Source organism: Heterodontus francisci, chromosome 23, assembly GCF_036365525.1.
Source record: "Heterodontus francisci isolate sHetFra1 chromosome 23, sHetFra1.hap1, whole genome shotgun sequence".
Taxonomy (NCBI): domain Eukaryota; kingdom Metazoa; phylum Chordata; class Chondrichthyes; order Heterodontiformes; family Heterodontidae; genus Heterodontus; species Heterodontus francisci.
The window spans coordinates 11,247,877-11,274,112 of record NC_090393.1 but is presented as its reverse complement, the minus strand read 5'-3'; the positions used below and the strand labels follow the sequence as shown (position 1 = coordinate 11,274,112).

Below are 26,236 nucleotides of genomic sequence, written 5' to 3'. Positions count from 1 at the left end.
GAATTCCACTTCCTTTAAGCCTTTTAAGACTATCCCAGTTAGTATTGGGGGAAGTTGAAACCCCCCCATTATCCCATTATTTTTACACCTCAGATTTTCCTACATATCTGCTCCTCTATTGCTCCCTGACTGTTCAAAGGCCTGTAGTACACTCCCAAAGTGACTGCCCCCTTTTTGTTTAAGTTCTATCCATATGGCCTCATTTGAGGAACCTTCCAAGATATCATCCCCTCCCCCCCTTACTGCAGTAATTGACCCCTTGATCAATAGTGCAATGCCACCTTCTCTTTTACACTACCTCCCTCCATCACACCTGAAGATTCTATATCCTGGAATGTTGAGCTGCCAGTCCTGCCCTTTCCTCAACTGTATCTGTGATAGCAATATATTCCCATGTGTTAATCAAAATCAATTCATCTGCCTTACCTTAGAGAAATATTCTGTGAAAACTCAAACTTACCTGTCCTTTTTTATTGACTCCAATAATGCCAGAGGTAGGTTCATGGGGAGCAGTAACAAAAATGGTCTCTGCACTAATACGGTTCATATAAATACAAGCACCAGACTCCAAGTCATACAAGTGAATGTAGCCATATTTGGTTATAAGATATATAACTCCATATTTTGCTCCAATCTACAAAAATCAAAAACATGCAATTATACATATCAGAACAAATCCCACCACCCTTCTATACTTCATGTATAGAAATTTGATTTCTTTTGAAGACAAGGATATAACAATTTTATATCATACAAGGGCTGGCATGGGAGCAGATTTTAAGCTGGCAGCATGGCCCATTAAACCAAAGAACATGGAGATTTGTAAAGACTGGGCTGAACCCTGAAACAAGATTGCCACTCAGCTGTTACTAACTGTCAGAGGCTTCAGTTTCATGTTTTTGAAAAAGTGGTCACTGTAGCAGACAGCTCATGCACTTCCCCATATTAAGTCATAAATCAATCAAGGCATCACAAAGCTCAGTACCCTGAACTGCAGAGGTGCTGGATTATTGGAGAGCCTTCATTTATGCCATCCAGGTTGGTGCAAGCAAAGGTCAACTAAAGGTCAATGTTTTTCCACCCCAACAGTAAACAAAACATGAGTGACGAGACACTAAATTTTATAACCAAATGGCACAATTGAGGGGCCTGACTTCAGCAAGGGATACTCTTTACTGCAGGAAACCCAAGGGAGAGTGGAGAGGTAATCTTGCCTTTAAAGTTACATTAGTCCTTCTACTTTTCAAAAAGGGATTGAACATACATTTTTCTAGTATTAACATCCATCTTTGAAGACATGCGCTGGATGTGTGAGTATACTTGTACCACTCAAGGTAGACTGATGGAAGCAAAACTGTCAAATGCAGTACGAGTTGGTTACGTGAACACCATCTGTCAGAATTACAAATGCCAATGGCTATAAACATTACACTGAACTGTTCATAAGACATTTGACAGCTTAAGTTTCAATATTCTTCTGCTTTAGGAAAAGCAAAATGGTATCAATAGGATCTACATTACCAGGCAAATTGCACACTTTGCATTTATACAAAAGCATGCAATATGCAGTGGCCGATCTCCGTTTCAAATACAAATTTGACTGCTTACCTGCATTGCTACTGGAAAATCAGTTTGGGCCTCAGGAGGGAAAAACACATCCACTGCTCTCTTCGTGAAAGGCTGGTTTCCAGCAGCTGGCTGACCTACTTCTATAATGTGCAACTGTAAGATATTTTACAAGTTAGTTTTGAAAAGCCAGGACATATATTTTAGTCAGAAAATAGATACAGCCACCTTAATTGCCAATTCTTAGTTAAATTATCTGAGATTAGAGGCACCACATTGCATGACAGTTACATATGGTACCATTTACTAGTTATCAGCTTATGGCAATGCTTGTTTTGTTTTAACAGTTTAAAACCTACAATTATTGAAAGTGAAAAATGGGCTCAAGTAGATTTAAACTAATTTGCAGAATGACGTGCATGGATGGAAAATGTACTGCCACAGGAAGTCTCCATTAAGCAGTTTTGAAGATTTATTAAAACACTGACCACACAACTTACCTTCCCTCCAGCCTGACTCCGAACTGCAAAACAAAAGAGGGTTGATGGTGTAGGATTCTCCTCCAATTTAAAGTCAGCAAAAGCTGCAGCATGCCCCTCAATTGGCTGAGATACTTTTCTGTCTACAGAATACAGCTGCATTGCACCAACTACTCGGTTTTGCTAAATGAGGAAAAGAAAGGTTGAAAGGAACAGTCAGTTCAGCATATTCAGTTGCTGGCACCATTTGTATCAGCCCACAACTGGGCAAGTAAGGCATTACATATACCCACAGCGGGCTGCTAACAAACTGCAAATGGTTGCAATCCCTGCAGAGAAATTACTAGGCTAGACTAATGTGCAGCCACAAAGTATTGTTACCAAATCATATGACCTAACTGGCTTTAAAACATTCCAGTGGTCCTGGTAGTGGTCATTTTGCATGCATTTTACTCAGACAACTAAGCTAGACACTTCACTAAGACAATTCAGACCCAGCTCAGACAGATTTGTCTGCTGGCTAAAGATTCATGTGAAATGAGATTGGCTCAGGGCATGGGACCCATTGTCAGTAGCTCCATGTAAATCAACATGGTGGTTGATGTACACATCTTCAAAATTAGTAGGGGGCGGCTCTGAAAAACAATGCTATAGACAGGGAATTAAATCCTATTTTGGCAGCAAAACTCAAGTTATAGCATTTTCCTGAAATGCATGGACAGTGAGTGGTTGGATAAGGGTTTGCACCCATTTTCAGCAGTGATGGATGTCAGGGAACCTAGCAGGAGTGTGACATTTGAGGTTGGCACACAAGTGTATTTAAAGAAAAAAGTACAGGGGAATCTATTAAGGTGAACAAATTTGACCAAAAGTCTTCATGATCACCAGTACACTTAACAGCTACTTGGCCTCACCTCCATGTGCAGCTTAACATGAACACTTTCATTTCAAATTTTCCATCAAGTCAAAATCTAGCACTTTAGTGGCATCAAGTAGTTTAGAATGCCAGTTTTGGATCAGGTGAAACAAGGAGTGACTGGAATTGCAAGCAACCAAGGAAAGCAAACTGACCAGTCAAGTTTTGGCAAGTGAGATTTTAAGTAGTGAGCACAAATGATTAAAACTGGAATCCATTGTTAAATACCTCTGCTTTCCAGCTTCACAATCTATGTAGATACAAGCTACAAAGAACTCTGCAACATTAAAATCCTGACGCTAAGATAGATTTTTTGGGGGGGGGGGGGGGGAAGAAATAAAAAAAGCTGGTCAGAAATGTTGCAGTGGCCTCCAATGTCCCAGAGTGACATGAATTATTTTTGAAGTGTAGTCATTGTTGCAATAGGAAAAAGTGGCAGCCAAATACACCACAGCAAAGATCTCAAAACACTAATGAGATAATGACCAGAGAACCAGTTTTAAATGATATTGATTGAGGGATAAGTATTGGCCAGGACAACACTGCCTTTCAAAATTGCACTATGGATCATTTTGGTCCACCTGCATAGGCAGACAGGGCCTCTATTTTAATGTCACATCTGAAAGATGGCACTTGCATACAATTTCTCTTGCACCATACACCTGAAAGTGCATCAGTGTGGATAGGAAATTGGTTGACAGATAGGAGGGTTAGGGTGACTGGGGTCAGAAGTGGTTTATCACTTGGTCACTGCTCAGTATGGTGGTTATATACACAAACTGGAATTAAACAAGGAATTAAAACACAAGAGCACCTCAATTTTCTGACAAAGTAGGGAGTTTGGAAAATACGGACTTTAGGAATATATGGGTTAGTGAAGTGGGAAGATAATGGCAGATGCAGCTGAATGTAGACAGAGGTGATGCATTTTGGAAGGAAAAACAAAAAGGAATAAATGTACACCTGAATAGAGGTGTGCTGAAACATGTGGAAGAAAAATAAAGAGGATCAAAACTCCTTGGATCTACAAAAAAAAACTTTCAATTGCACTTGAAAAAGCTAACAGGAGTTTTAAAAATTCTCTACCCCAGAAGTCTGTGGAAGCTCAATCATTTGAGCTTGTTCAAGGCAGAAAATCAATAGATATTCCTGTAACAGTGTAGCACTTCCTCAGTACTACACTGGAGTGGTGCTTGAATCCACAACTTTCTAACTCAGGCAAGTGTGCTACAATTCAGCCATGACTGAAAGTGCAGTAATGAATGATTTAGTCTTGCAGTGGGAGAGATCAAAAATCACAATGAGCCAAGGGTATATGGCTTTAAAAACTTGACAGATCTACCTGTGCAGAAATTCCAATAAGCAGCAGCCACTTCTGTTGCAGGTCTGTCCTGTAGTTAATGATCTGACAGCCTGCCAAGCTTGCATGTCTATCAAACATCTTCTGTGGTTGAGAGTCACCTTCCATGCTCCAATGGAATACTGCTGTCTCAGTTACTAGGGCAACAGTGTTCAAAGAGATCCATTTCCAGAATGTCACTTCTTCAACCATACTATGTGCTTTCACTTTGCTCTTCATTTCAATGTTAAATATCTGAAGAGTTTTTCCAGCTATGTGTAAAAAAAAAAGTTAATATCAGACCATTTGGACAAGATTTTCCCCTCAAGTGTATGAAGTAATATTCCAAATGCTTAAGTTACTTGAGCAAAATGCCATTATTGGTTGAAGTCCTTGGGGACAATATTAAAGTGGAATATGCAAATAGAGAATACCTCTGGATGCATTAATAAAAAAAAAAATCAGCCCAAGCACCATATTCCTTGGCCATATAGTTAGCCTAAGCTTTCATATCATGCGTAGACCACAATATTTGACATTTTCAAACTGCATACAAGATTTGCAGAGTTCATTGTACTGTAATGAATCTATCATACAAACAGGAGCCTGCAGTAATACAGTAGCACCTCAAGCAATACAAAATGTGAAGTTATTAGCAAGTGCAGCCCCAAGCCATTTTTACAAAGTAAAAGATTGAGTTTTCTATCCATGATGGTCTTCAGTTATTTTCTAGTAGAGAAAGCCAACAGCTAGAGATTTATTGCACCTTCAGCACTTAATTTCATGACTTGAACAAGGCCGGTCACATTTACATACATAAACTAAAATGCTTTAAAACCTCAAACTCCTGCCAATACTCCTGATGGACCTTGTTCTAATAGCAAGTGCCAGTTACCTGAACTGGCTGAACAGCATGACAATAGCAAAAAAAACCAGACACAAAATCAAGAAGTCTAATGCAATTACAGGAATTAGATGACTTTGCAGACTCTAATCTGCCCATGGATCTCCAGCTTGAAAATTTGTCAAAGTCAAACCACCCAGCAAACATCACCTCCAGAACACAACTATAAGCAAATGCTCATGGTTACCTCAGAGGTGCCCATTTTGAATTAGAAAACTCCATCTGCCAATTGCCAAATTACCTCCGGCAGATCCTGAGGAAGTACTGCTACTAGAATTGCATGCAGCAATAAAACTGATGCACTTAGAACCAAGCCATCACAGCATATTTGTGCTGCAACATATCAGTGTTGCAGCATATTAGCTAGGAGTTTCTAATCTTCTTAAGAGTCAAGGAATGACTTGGCAAGGGGGCTGATTTTTGACCAACAACTGACAAAAGCAGACTGTAATCAGGTAGCTGCAGGTCTCTTGGCTCAGGAACTGGTAGGGCAGCGTGACAGAAAGGGAAACGAGTAAGAACACAAAAAAAAAAAGGTGTTTATTCCCATCAGGAGTTTCCTATAGCATGAAAATTCTCTGCCAACTGCAACTTCAAATAATTCAGATGTCAGTATAACAAAATCATTGATCAAAACACTGCATGCTAGTAAATCCTACACACAACCTTTACAATATATTGGAGTAACAGTACAAGTGAAATGTTGTCTGTTCAGGCAAACTCCAATTCAGGACATCAAAGCAAGCCACTTCAGAACAGAAATGCAAACCATTTGCAAAGATTAACCTTCACAACTTAACAGAAGACTTCAGCAGAAAGCACACAAAGCACAAAACATGCATGGACTGAAGGGTCATTCTCAAGACAGCAAACACCATCAGTAATACACTGTTATCGGATAAGTCTGGAACACTGAATTACTAGTACTTCATTTGCCAGTAGTGTCTAAACCAAATCATTTTTCAATAAATCCAAAAATGATTTTATATGTTGGCTTAACTGAAACAATGACCAATTTGTCAAAGAAAGCTCTAGTCCCACTGCAATGCAAGTCAAGCATTTACACTGCAGGGCAACTACAGTAGCTACTAGCTGTCAAGCCTATGCAGTTTGCTATAGTCACTGGTGGAGTTTCTGCTTGACTAAGTTAGTAATGTCAGTGCAACCCAGGTAGATTCAGCCAAACCAGTGATAAATTGGGGAATTTTAAATGCAACTAAACTACACCCAAAACCAAGTTTGTTTTCAAGTGATCTTTCTTGCTATTTCAAGAAAGTAGTGTCTATGGGCCCAAGTCATTGAAGGTGGTAAGACAGGTTGAGAGCAGTTATTAATAAAGCATCCTATGCTTTATTAATAAGGGCATAGCAGACAAGAGCAAGGAGGTTATGTTGAATTTGTACAAGACTAGTTCAGCCTCAGCTGGAGTATTGTGTCCAGTTCTGGGCTCCACACTTAAAGCAGATGTGAAGGCACTGGAGAGAATGCAGGCAAGATTCACAAGTATGTTTCCTGGGATGAAGTGCCTCAGTTATGAAGACAGATTGGAGAAGTTGGGACTGTTTTCCTTGGAGAAGGCAGAGAAGATTTGATAGTGGTCTTCAAAATCATGAGGGATCTGGACAGAGTGGACAGGGAAAAACTGTTCCCACTCATGAAAGGATCAAGAATGAGAGGGCACAGATTTAAAGTAATGGCAAAAGCAACAAGGAAAAAAGTTCATGTAGCAATCTGGATCTGGAATGCATTGCTCGAGTGTGGTGGGGGCAGGTTCAATTGAGGCATTCAAAAAGGGAATTAGACTGATATGAAAAGAACATACAGGGTTACAGGAGAAGGCGGGGTAGTGACACTAAGTGAATTGCTCATTTGGAGTGTCTTTGCAGACACAATGGGTTGAATGGCCTCCTTCTGCACTAACAATTCTGTGGTTCTGTGAAGATTCAATTAGCCAAGATCAGGTCCCATCCACACCAAGTCAAAATAGAGATTCTTCAGATTTGGGAAGGCTCTTCATTGCTCATTTTCTTAGCACAGGCATGAGAAGGCATGTTTTAATGCTTTTCCATACCAAAAATACTTAATTGAGACTGATTAATGCATGCCAATGAAATAAAATGGTTCAGTGTCTTTTCTCCAAGACACGTTCAGTGACTTTAAAAATCAAGTTACTCAAATACAGAACTGGACACCCTTTAAGCAGTTTACTTTTACAAATCTAGTCAATTCTGGCCTCAGGGTAGCCCAATTCTAACCACTCCACCACTGGTGGTGGTGGTGCCTTCACCTGCCAAGGCCTCCAAGCTCTGGAATCCCCTCCCTCAGCTTCCTGCTTTACCTCTTCCCTCCTTAACACCTACCTCTGACCAAGTCTGGTCATCTTCCCAAATATCCTTGGTGATTTGGGGTCAAATTGTTTGATAATGCTCCAGTGAAGTGCCTTGGGATGTTTTAAAGGCACCATTCCAGGTTATATTTACAATGTAAATTTGCAGTACATACCAAGAAACATTCTCCAGTGCACACAGCCAGAGGGGCTTCAGTGGTGTTTTCCCCCATTGAGCCTTTGCAGTGGCTGCCCCATGCTTTGGTGGCTCCCTCAGCATGTTGTACTCCTCACAATCAGCAAACTAACTAAGTGCATTAGCCCAAACACTAGGTGGATACCACCACACTACTAGTACTGTAGCACTCCTTATACTAAAACTTCATTTATGAAAAAAAGTTTGACTCTTACCAATGAATGGTTAAATTGTGTCCACTGGCACAAAATGGACAGATTAAGTATTCTCATGCACTGATTACTGAAATGTTTGACTTATTCACATTTAATTGAAGCTGATCTCACTAATTGGCAATTCTAATTTATGCATTAGGTTCAGATAGTCAATTTGAAGAGGGAAAGAAAAAAGAAGTCAGTTGGATTTAAATTTTAGCAAAGAAACTATGAAAAAAAACTGACCTTTGAACTGCTTTTATTAAATGTAACTGTATGGTAAGCTAAAAACTAGCAGTAATCTCTTAACTGCCCAAAGCAAGGTGTCACTTATATAGTAGCCTTGATCAGATTACTGGCATGAGCAACATTCAGAAGGGTCATTAAAATGGAAACAGGTTAAAACAGTGAAGGAGAAGCTGATCAGCTGTCAGATTCAGATTTTATCAACGCATCCTTATTTCTGATTAAATTGTTTCACAGGTTGGATATGTATACATTCGACACCTCTGGTCTAAAGGCTTAAAATTAACAGCTACTCATTTCTTTGAAAATAAATGGTTTAAGTACTAGAAATATTTGCATGACCACCTCAATCAAGTAGTCTCACTATCTGAGAAATAAGTACTCATTACTGCACATTTTCAAATCTGGTACAAAAGATCACTGATCAGTAGTCAATTATTTGGCCAAACTTTAATTCTACTTGCCTGCCCAATTAGCAAAATGTGCAAAAACAGCTTGAAATCATGAAGTTGAGATTTGGAATCCCCTGCCAATAATCTGGCTAGAAATTTAGCTATTGTTCACAGCAAGTTATTAAATGCACACTTTAAAGAGTGCATATTAAGTTGATGTGGTTTGCTTATAATGAAAAGACCCACTTACTACAGAGACTGAACTACCACAGAACACAGAAAGAACTCACCATCTGAATTGTGACAAGAATGCAAGAAGGAAAGTATATAATCAGTAACAAAAATGGATGAAAGCAGAAATTGTGCCTAATGCCAATAGTATTAAAAGTTACTAATTTGTGATCAGCAAAGCTGTGCCATTTTAATAACCATTATACTTGCAGACATACCTTTCAGAGCAATCACTTTGCTTGCTGGATTCATGATAACACTGTCAGCAGATATTGGACGTCGAATCGGATTCGATGGATCATTCAGATCGATCACCACAACTTGTGCCTGTTCTCCCACCTTCTCCCTGATGCAGATGAACTTGTCTGATTCCATGGTAAGTGTACTGAACCCAATGTTGGCAGGATTCACTCCTTGGTTCTGGAGCTTAGAGGAAAATAAAATGCAAGTTTTGATCCCACCGAAATATCCTTGTCCAAACGGAAAAGTTATAATCCAGTACGCCAAATTCTGTCCAGTTTTTTTTTTTTAAAACCACAAGTTAGAAAATAAAAAAAGACTTGCATTGATTATAACACTGTTCACAACCAGACATCTGTGCTAAAGGCCTGCAAAGAAAACAAAAAATGACCAGAGCCTGACCTGGCCAGAGTCCTTCCATTTTTTTCTGCACCCGACCATAAATTAACTTACCTTCTGTTTTTCACTTTCTTGTTGATCTGCACAAGCTTAAAACAAAACTAGCTTTCTAGTCCAAAAAATTAATAGGTGAAGCTACTTACCTGTGATAAAGCATGTCCGACCCAGCCTGACCTGAGCCTGAATGCCAGACCTGAACCCAACACATGCTGTCTGGGTCAGGTAACAGGCCTTTAATCTGTGCTTTACAGAGAAAAAAGCACTTTTGTTGAAGTGCTGTAATGCAGGAAAAACAGCCAATTTTGCACAACATGATAACAACTAGATAATCTGTTTGTGATTGAGGGATAAATGTAGGCCAGGGTACTGGGGATAATCCCCTTGCTCTTCTGCAAGAGTGCCATGGTATCTTTACAGGCAGATGAGGCCTCGCTTTAAGGTCTCATCTGAAAGACAGCACTGTCAAACAATTCAGTATTGAGGGAGTGCTGCACAGTCAGCCTAGATTTGTGCTCCAGTGTTCAAGGTTCAAGTCCCACTCTTTAAACTGGAACCTTGAGTGAGGTAATTGCACTATGGTCTGAGCCATGTCACCACTGAAATGAATCCAAAGTTTAAAATGTTAAAGTGATGAATGGAGTCATTTGGCCAGAAATTTGAATTATCCAGTAATTGGAATGAAGCAACTGAATTAAAAACGATCGTTTTGTACTCAATGCAAATTAGCTGGCAATTCAAATTAAGCTATGGAAACAAGAGTAGACAGTGTGCAACAGACTTAGGCCAACTCTTTGGGTAAAGGTTACTCTTCATTTGAAGAGAAAACCACTCCTGTACCATTTATTTAAATGGCTTGATTTGAGCTACTGATCCATAGATGGGTGTTTGAGCAAAAACATCTTCCCTGATCACACTACATTGGGGCAATAAAAGATCTTTCAAAGCAGTTAAACATTTTGCAAACCATTTCATTGCATTTTCTATCTGCATACATACCTTAATAGGAAGACATCTAGATAGGTTCTATGTGTAAGTTTTTTTAAATAAGTCAGCATCTGCTTTTGGAGAGAAGGGAAACATTCCCAACTGAAGTTGGATGCTCAACTCTAGTGACCCAGCAAAACATTTGACTAAAAATTCAAATGGAAATGCTGCAATTCCAACACTATAGGATGAGCTACCACTAATTGAATTCTAAGCATTTAATAGTTCTACTTAATGTTCAGTTTTATAAAAGGTACCCATTCATGCATTCTCCCTTCAAAGTTATTCATGAACAAAAGCCACAAAGTTTAAACTTAAAATCTGAGCAACATGTGGGAAAAAATCCTTAGAGGCGCAAGACTTGTTTTGAAGGTTCAGGTAGAGGAGAGAAATATTAAACACTCCAAATAATTAACTGAGAAGTACGGAATTTGCTTTGAGACAAAAATATGCTAGGGCTTTCTCCAGAATACCAGTGGCAGCTTTTGATAGTTTAATAGGTGGAGATGCTCAGCTTCTGCCTTAAGGTCCAGCAGTTTGCTGGCAAATCTCAGGAGCATCAAATGGAACTTTGCCAGTTTCCCATTACTATGCAGATGATACTGCTGCCACAACAAAATGGCAGGTCAGTTGATGCATAAATATTCTTGCTGGCAATTAGGTAGAACATTGGAGTTTGCTGTTGTCATGCACCTGTCTTAATAAACCATTATATCCAAAAAGTTTGACCTGACTAACCCAGCTAGCAAAAACACAACTGGGCAAAGTCACCAATGCAACACAATGGGCAACATGATGTTGCTAGCAATTTTTATTTGGAAAAAGTTTAATTTGCATGACCATAAGCAGAGACAGTCTGCTCAGAAAGCTAAATCAGAATTACAGGCAAAAAAAAAATGCTAGAACTGTGGCTCTAAGCCATTTGTGAAACCCAGTGTGACACACTTTTTTAAAAAAAAATGGCTAAGATGTACAAAAAAAAAACTGGCCAGTCTTTACAATTTTTACTGCAAAAACTTCACTATGGACAAAAATCAGTTTGGTTTCACAGGTTTTTGCCAGGTGCTGAAAAACTTCAGGATTCTCACCACTGCTGGGACATCAAAAATGAATATTTGCCAACAGAACCTTATTGTTGATGCCCAGGTTCAAAGTCTGAAGTTAACAAATCTCAACCAAGATGTCATTAATAGACTTGGATTTGCTTGGAAAGTTCAGGGTTGGAGCTTCCCCACTCACTACAACTCTTGCAAAAAGTTGATGACGTTAAATTTTCACAAAAATACACAAGGCATCAAGTAATGCCTATGGAATATCAGAGCAGGTCAGAACCTAAATAATGTTTCTCGTGTGCATGAACCATTTCCCTTTGGACAATTCTGGAACAAGCAGTAATACATTCAAAGCACTTACACAAAAGCCATGGACTCCCTTCTCAAACAGGAGAGGAAACATTTTTTATTGGGGGCTTTGTAAGTGCAATAAAGTCTGATGAGTCAGCATTCTAGAAAAAAATAAGCATGTTTCACAATCTCGAGATCCCGAAGCACTTTTCAGATAGTGAAACACTTTTGATGTTTAGGGCTTGATGCACTGTAGGGAATGTAGCAGCCAATTTACACACAAGGTCCCACAAACAGCTTTGGGACAATGACCAGATTGACTTTTTTTTTTATTAAAAGTGCGCCATATTGGCCAGGACACTGGGGATAACTACCCTACTGCTCTTCAAAATAGTGCCAAGGGATCCTTTACATCCACTTGAACACAGACAGGGCCTCAGTTTAATGTTTCATTTGAAAGACAGCACCTGACAATGCAACTCTCTAGCTCCATACTGCCCAGGAGATCAAATGGACTTTACCCAGTGTGACAAGATTGTGAAACTTGCTATCACATGAAGTAGAGACAAATACTATCGAAGCATTTGAGAAGCTAGATAAGTACATGAAGGAACAGAAGGTTATGCTGATAGCATTTATATAAAAGTAGTGTGAGGAAGGTTATGTGGAGCATAATGACCAGCATAGTCCAGTTGGCCTGTTTGTTGTGCACTTGGTAGGTGGACAAACTAGCGTTCAAATTTACAATTTAAAAATCCTCAAAGTGGTCAATATCTACTTAAAGTAGGAATGAAAGTTCTAAACCAATATAAAAATGGAGCTTCAAAATCTTAAGACCAATTGACAGAAGTGCAAAGATCCACAACTGCAAGTATAAAAGCACTGGACAGACTAGATGCTGCTCAACACGAGTGCGACAGGTCATGGACCCAAAATGTTAACTTTTGCACTCCAGCTGCTTCCTGGCCTGCTCGGTATTTCCAGTATCTGCAGTACTTTACATTAACAGAGCAAGTAGATGTACTAAAATGGTCAAAATATTGCTTAAAGCAGGCAGATGCAGCAAGTGTGCATTGGAATTTAAGTTTGTTGCAGACATACTGGCCTCTAGTGAGGCTGCTAGACTGAATTTTGAACAGAACTACATTGACCATAAAGTCAGTAAACTCAAAATCAACATAACTGAAGCCAGTCAGCAGGGTTTCACTCCATCTTTTACATCTGTTTAAAAAAAAACCAAGCTGAACTTCTCCCTACTTAAGTTAAAACATTTCAGCATTAGGTTTTTAACCAATAAGCAGTGAGGTAAACCAAATCAAACTAGGACAATATTACAAGAATAAGTGGTGCAATAAACTTCAAGGTGCTTTACACTGCAAGAAAAAAAAAGTTTACACTTAGACACAACCTTTCACCTAGAGTACTTGTGTTCAAATCCAGGCCATCACTGAAGAAAGGAGAGAATTTTACTGACCAGCCTCCTCACTTCCCAGACCCCCACAAACTAACCCCAAAACAGGAGGATGCTTGTTTGATTTGTTCCTGTTGAGAAACAAAGAGCCAAGCAGCTTCAACTATATAATGGAAAACTCCTAGACTACACAAATTCTGCAGTAAAGATCCAACAAATCCCAACTTGTGCAGTGGATCACAACAGCCATGTCATTTTAAAATTTCATTGTTAAATCTACCAGTCACAGCAGGAATTTCATTTTGCTTCACATTGCAATTTAAAAAAAAAAACTCAAATCCACTAGTATTTATAGGAAAACTTGCAAGTTTTAATGAATATCCAAGATCAGCCCAGTTAGTCATAACCAGCACTAAAATATTCATGCAAATTCTAGTCCTGTTCCATTTCCCAAACTTTATGAAAGTCACAGAACAAGAGGACAAAATTCCAGTTATTCAGTAAATTCTACAATTGAACACTCAAGTCTGGGCACAAGTTAGAGAACCAGAATCAGGTCATCACATGGAAAATTTGTTCACATGCAGTCCCTAATTTATGTACTGTTGGCAAGAAAAAAAAGGAAACAATCTTAGTGTGATTCAGCCCCTCCCCAAACCTGGTGGCAATTTACATTACTGGTTACATACACTGATATAGGAAGAACTTCTTGTAGTATAGGATCCAAGTGAAAAGTTTGCACACCATTGCACCAGGTATTTGCTGATTGATTAGTTTTAGCTAAATTTGAGCACTGCTGGATACTGGTACAAATGGAAGTTTTCACCAGTTCAAGACATTTCCTCAGTTTAAGTTTATTACTGACCTAAATAATTGCAACTTCAGTCAATTACTGTAGGGCAAAGGCCATTTGGCCCATCTGTGCTGTATTTATACACATCTCATCTCAGCCTCAACATCTTTCATTTTTCTCACTTATTCATCCAGTTTCCTTTTGAAAGCATCCAAGCTATTTACTTCAACTGCTTCCTGTGATAGCAAGTTCCACACTGAGTAAGAAATTTCTCAATGCCCTATTGGATTTATGGTCCCAAGTTATGGATTTTCCCACAAGTGCAGACATTCCTCTTCCCACATCCACCCTGCCCAATCTATTCAAAATGTTCAAGACACCTCTTCACCCAAGGCTTGGGCATTGTAAGCATCAGCCTATACTGAAGATAGTTTACTTGAATCCTGGAGTCTTACAGCATAGAATGATGTATTTAGCCCATCGTGCATGTGCTAGTTCTTTGAAAGAGCGATCCAATTAAGCACACTCCCTTGCTCTTTCCTCAGAGCCCTGCAATTTTTTCCCTTTCAAGTATATATGCAATTCCTTTTTAAAAGAGGAACAATTGAATTGAATTCCACCACCTTACAGGCAGTGCATTCCAAGTACTAACTCACTGGGTAAAAATAAAATTCACTACTTTACTCCTGGTTCTTTTGTTAATTTCCTTAAATTGGCATCCTCTGGTTATTACTCTCCTGCCAATGCAACAGTTCCTCCCTATTATATTAAAACAATTTCTAAACACCTCTTAAATGCCCCTGTTCAGCTCCAAGATCAAAGCTTCTTAACTTCTCCACTTAACTGGTAGAAGGGATGATAGACTTCATTCTAGTAAACCTCCTCCAAAATCACAGCATTCTACCTGAAGTGTGATGCCCAGAATTAGGTCAATATTCTAGCTGAGAACAGAGGGTGATTTAAAGGTTTGGCACATCTTTTTGTACTATAACTATTTCTAAAAAGCCAAATGCCCTGTATGCTTTAATAGCTTTACCAACTTGTCCTGCCTCAAAGATTTGTGCACATGAACCTTCATGTCTGTTCCTGCACTTTCAAATTATACATTTAGTTTATGGTCTCTCATGCTTTCCAAAATGCAGCAATTCTATTCCACCTTGCACCCATCCAAAACTGTTGCTCATATCTTAATTTGCAGCATCACCCCTGGATTTGATCAAGCATTTCTATTCAATGGGTGACCAGTCATTTCATACAAGTTCATAAACCAAATTGGAGAAACCACAGAATTCCCATTAGCTGATAATGGAGTACATGCTCAACCTTTGTGGACCATCTCACCCCAGTACATTAGCCACTAGCCATATGTGGTTAATTGGGAAGTCAGATGTGGCCAACTGCATTTTTGAATAAAAAAGTAATAGCCATTGGCCACTTGATCACAATACTCATTGATGTATACTTCATAATATTTGTGCATGGGCATAAGGGTCCCTGCTACAAACAATGTTCCCTTGCCACTGACTCCATCACTCCCCCTGACAAAGATTGCTCTTGCTCTAGCTCATCTAAAACCTTCATTTGTGCCTTTGTTACCTCTAGACATGACTATTCCAATGCACTCCTGGCCAGCCTTACACTTTCTACTCTTCATAAAATTGAGCATTTAAAACTCTGCTGTTTGGTGTCCTAAATCACACCAAGTCCTTTCATCCATCACCTGTGCTCACTGACAACCAGTGCCCTAATTTTAGAATTTTCATCCTTGCTTTCCAATCCCTCCACAGCCCCACTCCTTTCCATCTCTAATCCCCTGCAACCAAACCACTCATATCTGAACTCTAATTCTGGCCTCATGTCACTCCAGCACTGGTGGCTGTGCCTTCAGCTTCCAAGGCCCTATGCTCTGGATCTCCCTCTACCTTCAAGATGCTCCTCAAAACCTACTTCTGATCAATCTTAGTCATCTGCCCCAACATCTCATTAGGCTCAGTGCCCAATTTTGCTGTGAAACACCTTGGGATGTTTTATTGCATTTAAAAAAAAAGGTGTTATATAAATACAAGCGATTGTCAATAGCAGACAAAAGCAGTTTGGGTGTTTTACTTCTATGTATATTTAACATACAAAAACATTGGCCTGTATTTTACATGCAAGGTGGCTGCCACTAATGTTGGCGCATGTGGCTAAAATGGTGTCACCATAGCCATGTGGCTATTCAGTCATTTCTACTGGGCACTGATCTAAACCAGGTCTATGAAATGAGGCACAGTCTGACAAGCTGGCTGAGACAGTATCCCTTCAGTTTAATTGGCTAAGCCAGTTTTCTAGCCTAGTGCTTCCCCTTTTCCAAGCTACAATGACCCTATTGAGTGATTTTCATGGTTCCGGGGTGTAGGACCAGTCTCCAACAAGTGCTAGTGCACTCTTCTAGGTCTCATCAAAAAGACTGACAGGCCAGTCAACTGACATTTGTGTTTAGTATTACAGTACCTGGCTCAGTTTTACAATGAAATGTAAATCAGCACCCTCCTCCCCTGTAAAAGATATAGTCACTAGTTGGTCATTAAACAACTTCAAGTTGGCAGCAGGAATACAAGTAGCCTAATAAGCAGCACATGAAAGTTAATGTCTGCATGCATCCTCTTCACATGGGCACAATGTATCCCACTCAGATGGAGAAACAGAAGCAGCAACGACTGTCTCTGCAATTTAATCTTGGCAGACTCCTCTAGAACTCTGCTAAAATGCTGAGGACTGAACACTCTCCAGAAGGTGTTGCCCATTATTCATTATTCAAAGATTAAGGCCAAGAGCTTGTGATGTGATAATCCTCTTGATGTTCTGGACAGTTAAGGCCAATGTCATATTAGGAGTTGAACTCATCCAGTCTCCAAGGCTCTAGTAAACAAGATATGCCAACCACAAATCCAACCAGAATTTTCTGTGCAAGTTCACAGACTTGGATTTACAGTTAGTTTATTTGGCAAGTATCTGATCCACAGAGCACAGATGGAAAAGAATCAACCTGGGATAAGTTAGCAAATCTCCTCCAGACAGCAGTAGCAATGCTAAAATTGACCCATGTTGCTCTGTTTCTGTAGCAGAGTTCAATGCCCTGGTCTCATTTACATGAGGACCAATCTGCATCTTTGATCAAAAGATCAATTTCATTTAATCAGCAGTATCACACTGATTGAAGCACTAGTCTTACATCAGAAAGGCTTATTTGTTCAGCAGCTTATAAAATGGTCATATCTCCCAAGAGACAGCCTAGATAGTTGCAGCTTGATTTTTGTTAACTGTTCGTTATCTGGATTTGTGTCTGCAGTGACGTGGCATTTGTCTAGGAAATTCTATTTAGTTCCTGCACCCAGCTGGTTAAAAATAGAATTTTAAATAAGTTTTCAAAAGCAGACAGTATCTTCCTTCCCCAGAAGCCTGTAAAAAGGATGAAATAGGCAGTAAACAATTTTGATCAATAAATTTATAGGGACTCCAATCAGATACTAAGGGCTGTAAGATTTCATATAGCTTTAAAAAGGACTTAGCAAATAAAAGATTAGTTGCTTTAGTCTAAATTGTGGCAATGTCCATTTCAGTTATGGAATACTGGAGTACAAAGTCATAGAAATATAGAAAATAGTAGGCCATTCAGCCCTTCAAGCCTGCTCCACCATTCATTTGATCATGCTGATCATCCAACTCAGTAACCTGTTCCTGCTTTTCGCCCCATACCCTTTGATCCCTTTAGACCAGAGAGCTATATTGAACTCCTTGAAAAGGAAAAGTTTTGGCCTCAACTGCTTTCTGTGGTAGCGAATTCCACAGGCTCACCACTCTCTGGATGAAGAAATTTCTCCTCATCTCAGTCCTGAAAGGTTTACCCTGTATCCTTAGACTATGACCCCTGGTTCTGAACTCCCCCACTATCAGGAACATCCTTCCTGCATCTACCCTGTCAAGTCCTGTTAGAATTTTACAGGTTTCTATGAGGTCTCCCCTCCTACCCCCCACTCACTCTTCTGAACTCCAGCAAATATAATCCTAACCAACTCAATCTCGTACATCAGTCCCACCATCCCAGGAATCAGTCTGGTAAACCTTTGGCTGCATTCCCTCTATAGCAAGAGCATCCTTCCTCAGATAAGGAGACCAAAACTGCACACAATATTCCAGGTGTGGCCTCACCAAGGCCCTGTAAAATTCCAGCAAGACATCCCTGCTCCTTTACTCGAATCCTCTCGCTATGAAGGCCAACATACCATTTGCCTTTTTTACTGCTTGTTGCACCTGCATGCTTATCTTCAGCAACTGGTGCATGAGAACACCCAGGTCTCGCTGCATATTCCCCTCAGTTTATAGCCGTTCAGCTAATAATCTGCTTTCCTGTTTTTGCTACCAAAGTGGATAACCTCACATTTGTCTACATTATACTGCATTTGCTATGCATTAGCCCATTCAACTTGTCCAAATCACCCTGAAGCCCCTCTGCATTCTCCTCACCCAGTTTTGTCTCATCTGCAAACTTGGAGATATTACATTTAGTTCCCTCATCTAAATCATTAATATATATTGTGAATAGCTGGGGTCCCAGCACCGATCCCTGCAGTACCCCACCAGTCACTGCCTGCCATTTGGCAAAAGACCCATTTATCCCTAACCTTTGTTTCCTGTCTGCCAACCAATTTTCTATCCATCACAATACACTACCCCCAATCCAATGCGCTTTAAATTTTACACACTAATCTCTTGTGGGACTTTGTCAAAGCCTTCTGAAAGTCCAAATAAACCACATCCACTGGCTCCCCCTCAGCTCTATAGTTACATCCTCAAAAGAATTCTAGATTTGTCAAGCATGATTTCCCTTTCATAAATCCATGCGGACTCTGCCTGATTCTACCACTGTTCTCCAAGTGCTCTATAAAGTCTTTGATAATGGACTCTAGAATTTTCCCCACTACCGACATCAGGCTGACTGGTCTATAATTCCCTGCTTTCTCTCTACCTCCCTTTTTAAAATAGTTGGGTTACATTAGCTTCCCTCCAATATGTAGCAACTGTTCGAGTCTATAGAATCTTGGATCCACTATTTCTCAGGCCACTTCCTTAAGTAGTCTGGGATACAGACCATTAGGCCCTGGGGATTTATCGCCTTCAATCCTATCAATTTCCCCAACACCACTTCTCTACTAATACTGACTTCCTTCAGTTCCTCTCACTAAGCCCAGTGTTCCCCAACATTTCTGGTATATCTGTGTCCTCCTTTGTGAAGACAGAACCACAGTATGCATATAGTTGGTCAGCTATTTCTTTGTTCCCCATAATAAATTCCCCTGTTTGTAAGGGACCGACATTGGTCTTCACATACTTTAGAAACTTTTACAGCCAGTTTTTAATGTTCCCTGCAAGCTTGCTCCAGTACTCTATATTTTCCCCTTCTTAATCAATCCCTTAGTCCTCTTTTGCTGAATTCTAAACTGCTCCCAATCCTCAGGGATGTTGTTTTTCTTGGCAAATTTATGCCTCTTCCTTGGATCGAATGCTCTAATTTCCCTTGTAAGCCATGGTTTGACTACCTTTCCAGTTTTACTTTTGCACCAGACAGGGATAAACAATTCTGTTCAATATTCAGTGTATTCACACTGAATCTGTACTAATGCTTTGTCTTTCAACACACCATTAACATATTGTTTGCCTTTGCTCCATGACCTTTTGGTCAGCTATGTGGCCTGGTCCAATCTGCACCTTCTCCTTAGTTATCTCTTGCCCCACCCCCACCTCACTTGCTTATAATCTGTGACTTTTCTAATATTTGCCAGTTCCGAAGAAGGGTCACTGACAAAACTTTAACTCTGCTTCTCTTTCCACAGATGCTGCCAGACCTGCTGAGTGATTCCAGCATTTCTTGTTTTTGTGTTAGGGATAAACAACTGTTGCAGTTCATCCATGCACTCTTTAAATGTTTGCCATTGACTATCTACAGTCATCCCTTTAGGTAATATTGCCCAATCCATCATGGCCAACTCACACCTCATATCTTTGTAGTTTCCTTTACTAAGATTCAGGACCCTAATCTCAAATACATCACTCTCCATCTTGAAGATTCTATCATATTATGATCACAATATAAAAAGGGAGGTACAAATTCATATTGTAGAAAAAGGACCATCTTATGGGCACTAATGTTCCACCTTTAAAAGGCTTCTAAACTACTAACCTTGATTCACAGCTTGCTCAGGTATGGGTTATTAACAGGGCAACTTCATTGCTGTTCTGTTTCTTGCCCTCCAGTGAGGTGCCTGTCAACTCACATGGAAATATCCAGTCTCTACTCAGCAAATGCTCACAGTGCCAACTAAAATAATTCAATCATACATTGGATCATGGGTGCAAACCCAGTTCCCACCTCAGTGCTGCAGCATATTTCTATATTACCACAAGTGGTCACTCAGCAAGATGACGTTGCTAATATGGCCCTTGTTAAAATTACTGGCAACTCACTGCAATCAACATTTTAGAATTGAATACTGAAAAATCTCATTTTCACTCCAAGTGGTAGTAAATTCATCAGTACCAAAACCACACTGCTGCTAGAAAGCACTTGATGAAAAATTTCCAATATTGAGAGGACTGAAGCCATCATTGACAGTCCCCACTCTAGACTTCACTCCCTAGCTACTGACTAAATCCCTTTCCCTGGGAACAGTCCAAGACCAAACCAGAAATAAAAATTAGAAATGCTGGAAATACTCAGGTCTGACAGCATCTGTGGAGAGAGGCACAGTTAACATTCCGGGTCAGTGACCTTTCAACACCCACCAACCCCCAATAAATGAGTTTCAACTACACGTGCGCCATTAAGACTACCTTCTTCCATCTTCAACATCATCCAACTTTGCCAGTCTCAACTCACCTGTTGCTGAAACCTTCACTCATGCTTTTGTTCCTTCTAGACTTGACAATTCCAACACTTCCTGGCTGTTCTCCCACACATTGTACCCTCTAAACAAAAGGCCATTCAAAACTCTGCTGCCTGTCTTATCCTCACACCAAGCCCCATTCACTTGTCACCTGTGCTCACTGACCTACAGTAGCTCCCAGTCAAATGCTGATTTAAAAATTTTTTCAAAGCCCTCCATGGCCACACTCCTATCTCTAACTTCCTCCAGTCCCATAACTCATCGGAGGCTATGTAAGTCTGGCCTCAGAGCATCCCCTCCTTCAATTACCTAGGACCCAAGCTCTGGAGTTTCCTGCCTACACCTCTCCACCTCACTTTCCTCCTTTATAGACACTAAAACCTACCTCTGACCAAGCTTTTGGCCACCTGACCCAATATCTCATGGTTCAGTATCTTTTTTAAAAATGCTCCTGTGAAGGACCTTGGGACATATTACATTCAAGGCATTCTACAAACAAGTTGTTGCTGAACTAGGTAGTGAACATCTTTTGAATGTCAATTTTCCCATTTCTGGTCTAACATTAAGTGCTTACTCATTAAATCTTTGCTAGGCTTTTGCTGTTAGATGGTTATCCATGAGGGCCCATAGTTTTCTGCTACAAATGGCAGTTTGGTTTCCCAATACTTACAGCTGTTAACCCAAGGCATTTATTTCTACAGTAGCACAGTCAACTGCAGTTTAAAGATTTGCAAGCCTGCCATTTTACCAAGTCAGTCAAGTGTCAAAAGGTCCATCGCATGTACATTTACCCTGACAAGCAGCCCCAAACTTTAAAATAGATGTCCATTGTCCTAAAAATACTAAGGCCACTGCACAGTATGAAATTTAGCCAATGTACAGACCTGAACCTACCCAAGTTCAATACTTCAGCTGATCTTGTGTAAGACGAAGGCAAGGCACAAACAGCCTCAGCAACCTTGGTTGCAAAGGGAGAAAAATGGCTAGGGATCAGGATCCTGTTCTTGATAACCATCACTGCTGAACATGTGGATGCCAGAGGGTAAAAACAGGCTCAGTTCAGATACTTTTTCCACCATAGCCTGTTGGCATTATCAGATTCTTGCAGGAACTGCTGCGATTGTAGAACTGTATCCAGCAAGTTAAATGCCTGAATGACAATTCAAGAGGACTATGCACAGTTAAGAAAAATGTTTTGCACCCAATAGCACAAAAACCCACAATTAATCCCATCTGTCCATCCTCTCATTACATCTTTCAATCTGCCTCTAGAAGGCATCCAATCATATCAATGGGATACTTCAACCTATTCCCCAAGTTGGATAGAAAGGTTCATGAATCAAGTTAGAGCCTCAATTACAAATTCCGATTCAAAAAATATAGTAACTAAACATTGTTGTAAGAGGAATCTGCTTAGTTTACAACTATTTTCATGTAGACTCATGGATGGTCATCTACAACACTTAATTTCAAGATTTCACCGACGAATTTGCTAGTGCCCTGTCCACAGTTAAAGGCTTCAAAACAGAAGTCCCAAGACTAAGGCAAGTTTGTCAACACCTCCAGAGAATTTTATATTCCAATTTGGTGAAGTTTCCTCTTTCTGATCCATTACATTACAACATCTGATTACACATCAGCATTGATGGCATCATCCAAATTTAGGAATACCTCAACAGTAGTATGCTATCACCAAGAGAATACAAAGTAGATTTATTGTTGACAATGCAGCATACAATCTTCAGAGTCTTGAATGATATACTGGCAGTAATTAAGGATACAACTGCAATGTCTTCTAACCATCCGAACCACTGATCATAGCTGGTTACCCAAAACCAGAACCCCACAATTGGATAATTGCTTTTGCAGAAATTATGCATCAATTCAACCCAGGTTTAATTTTTTAGGTAAACAGTGATAAGTAATTACTATTTGAAAAGCAACACAAATGCAAACAGATCCAAGACTATGCATCCTCAGTACCAGGGAAGCTTTGTGTGCAAATTATAGCATTACAATACCATGTTTTACTCCAGTTGAAATTTAGGTTATGTTATATGGATGTATTGAATTTTGCTCTTATTGCCCCATATACCTTCAAGAGGTAGCCCTGCGATTTTACAATATTATCACACACTGAAGGCCTTTGATCAATCTGCAAGTTGGTTGAGGTCACAAGGCATCAGTCAGACATGAGGAGTGAGGAAGATGAGCCATAAGAGATTTAGAGCATTGGATAATGAGCACAGGAAGGCAAAATTGCTTACTATACTTGAGCACTATGAACAATTTCAAACTGAAAATTCAAACTTTATACACAACTTCCAGCTGCTCAATTGCCATTTGTTTCACTTCACTGAACAGCAAAGGATTCTAACGATCACCATTTAAAGGTCCAACATCTTGTAAGCCATCAATCAATAACTATTGCGACAAATATGGTCCTACGCACGGGGTTGGGAAGAGATGTTAGGGAAGTATGAAAGCCAACACTTGGCAAACTCAATTAAAATGTAGTGACTACCCAATATCCCGTATCGTAAAGTCGGTTCGGGGGAAGAGTAGGGGTAGAAGGGGGAAAGTAAATAATCCCAAGTACGATATTACCGAGATATAATTAAAACCTCTGGCTTAGAACATCTAAGTCACTGTATGCTGCCAATGTAAAGGCTACAAACGGATTTGAGGGCTTGTCACAAAATAAACTCTTGAAGCGCAATTTTATGCAAAAAATTCTCATGTATAAGTCGATTGTGATCCCTGTCCGAGTGCTTTCGTAAAAACTCGGCAGTAACGCCGCACAATGCGGCTTCAATAAGAGTTTGCTGCGATGTCGTAACTGGAGGAAATCCATCATTAATGAAGATGCAAATAGATAGAGAAGTCCCCCGCACTACATCATACTGTAGATCACTCGCTAAGAAACACGAAAACAGTCATTTCTGCAAAGCAAACTCATGGAAAACAGCTGATTTTAGGCAGGATTAAGCAACTGCAACAGATTTTATAAATGGGATAAAAATCTGCGCCATACAACACGCTTATTGCGGCTAACTGAGCCAGTTTCTACTTCAACCTGGTTAATATGGTGCAACAGGAGTAAGAGAGACCAAAGCAGAGTTGTTCAGGTTTTATTTTTTTTGGGGGGGGGGAGAGAAAAGAGAAAGAGAATCAATTTGTCCCGAGCAATCAAGTTTATTGCACCAACTGAACCAATTCCCGCTGCAATGGAGCAGCTGCTCTTGAACATGGTGAGAATGGGTTGTAGGGATTGACCATTCAAATAGATTTAGGATAAAGGGAGGTGTTTTTATTCCAAAAAAGGTACAAAAAAAAAGTGTCCCCTGGCTTAACCCCATCCAGCAGCCATCCACCCATAGAGCACCCTAGGGTGGGGGATGGAGACTGGTGTCGATACCTTCCACAATACCCCCCACGGACACCAATTTAACCGTCCACATAAAAAATAACGGGCTGTCTTTCACACCGTTTAGAAGAGTCACCAATACAACTTCCCCCGTGACCCCCCCCCCCCCCCCGGGCCGAACAGAGGTGAGGGGGTGAGGTGGTGGTGGCGGGTGGGGGGAAGGAAAGGGCTGCAATTTAAATCAACTGATTTTATGCGCGAGGAAGGGGGAAAAAGTTATATTAAGCGAGCTCCAAGCACAGGATCCTTCCCCACCCACCCCCCAGGCTTTCCCCACGACTAGGCCGCGGTTGCCTAACAACCGGGTCCGGGTTTTTTTTTCTCCTTTTCCCCCTCCCCATCCCATCCCTCCCGTTTTATTTTAACCCCACTCGCTGAAATCTATTTTATTTTTTTCTCCTTACCTGCAGGTGCTCCTGGAAACGTATGGGGAGCATTTGGGCCATTTTGCACTCAGTGCGGATATACAGTGAATTAGAATAACACCGAGAACAGTCACTGTGGGAACTGCCAGACCCCCCGCACTTGACTCGCCGGCTGGATGAGTATGCGCACGCGCGAAGCCACCACTCTTTCCCCACCCTCTCCTCCTCACGATCGCTGCCTCACACGTCACTTATATTGACTGACAGCGCGGCGAGCCCAATAATCGCACACCAGCCCCACCTCAGCCCAACCAACAAGATCCAATTGGCGCCGGGTGAAGGCGGGACGACGCTGCTGGAATTCCAATCACGTGATCCCGGGCTGGCCTGCGCGCTTCACTCCCGACGGGCTGCTGCCACCGCCGGCGGTATATAGTTCCCCACATAGATTATGCGTTTATGGGTTGGGAAAGGAGATATTTGTGCTATCGAGGCAGGGGCTTTATATATTCTGGTGTACGATTTTTGGGATCTGTTTTTTCGGTATGTTATTTCAGCTGCTTCTACTATTTGTGTGCTTCCGCCTGCTGCAGACTGACACACTATGTCACGTGACTATGTTGCTTTCAGGGGTTCCCAGCACATTCCTAGTCCCAGGATGATGCAGCATGATTTTTAGTTAAAATTGCAGTCTTAGAGCTGTTGAATTAGCAATGCACTCTTAAAGGCTCACAAAAGCCCTTCTATATAAAATGAGGCATGCATTTTAATGTAAACAACAATACAAAATACTGCAAGTTTGAACTATGAACAGAAAGATGCTTGGAAGTGCTCAGCAGCTCACATTTATGCAGGAAGAAACACAATTTTCTCTCTAATGATGCTGCTTGACACTGAGTATTTCCAAGCATTCTCTGTTTACCGAAACATCAGTGGGTAGAAAAACATAATTTTGCATGGTTATGTTACTCCAATGTACACAAGGGTTTTGAAGGCAGGTCAGGTTTGTACTAACTTAATTGGACAAGAAGTAAAGTGTTTTTAAGTAAAATAACTCTTGTACATATCACATCCTGAAATCCACACTCAGTTCTTATCTCAAAGCTCTTCTCCTGCGCAGATTATTTTCATCCTTTGTCTTATCCAACACATTAACAAAAAACTTTTTCCTTTCAGGTGTTAAGGCACACAAACTCCAGCAGCTGATGGGGACTAATGCCGTTGCAGATCCTTCTTCCCCTTCACTTCCCTCTGACCCCACCCCTACTGTTCTGACCCCTTGCCATGTATTCACTATACTCTCTGACCTTCCCCTCTCTGATGCTGAACGTTTGTAATCAGCAAAGGACTCAGTTTTATCCCCTTACACCCCCACCTCAATGAATTTTTTTGCTTGGCATGACATTGAGCTCTTCTGTCACCTTCGCCTCCGGGCTCACTTCTTTGGCCAGGAGTCCTCCCCCTGACCAGCAGACCCAGTCAGCCGCCTCCAGCATTCTCCCTATACCTGGACCCCTCCCTCTGTCCTCTTATTCGCTCTTGATCTTTTCATTGAAGACTGT

General features: G+C 40.6%; 1 protein-coding gene across 1 annotated transcript in view; it reads right to left on the bottom strand.

Moving 5' to 3' along the window:
* The window catches only part of cltcl1 (clathrin, heavy chain-like 1), a 74,195-nt gene extending 49,349 nt beyond the window's left edge, over positions 1-24,846 (bottom strand). Inside the window, exons 1-6 of the mRNA XM_068054678.1 lie at positions 24,714-24,846; positions 9,008-9,215; positions 4,304-4,572; positions 2,067-2,228; positions 1,609-1,722; positions 461-634 (exon numbers count right to left, since the gene is read on the bottom strand). Coding sequence (XP_067910779.1) covers positions 461-634; positions 1,609-1,722; positions 2,067-2,228; positions 4,304-4,572; positions 9,008-9,215; positions 24,714-24,755 — 969 coding nt within the window. The 5' untranslated portion in view covers positions 24,756-24,846. The remainder of the gene's footprint in view (positions 1-460; positions 635-1,608; positions 1,723-2,066; positions 2,229-4,303; positions 4,573-9,007; positions 9,216-24,713) is intronic.
* Between the last annotated feature and the right edge of the window lie 1,390 nt (positions 24,847-26,236).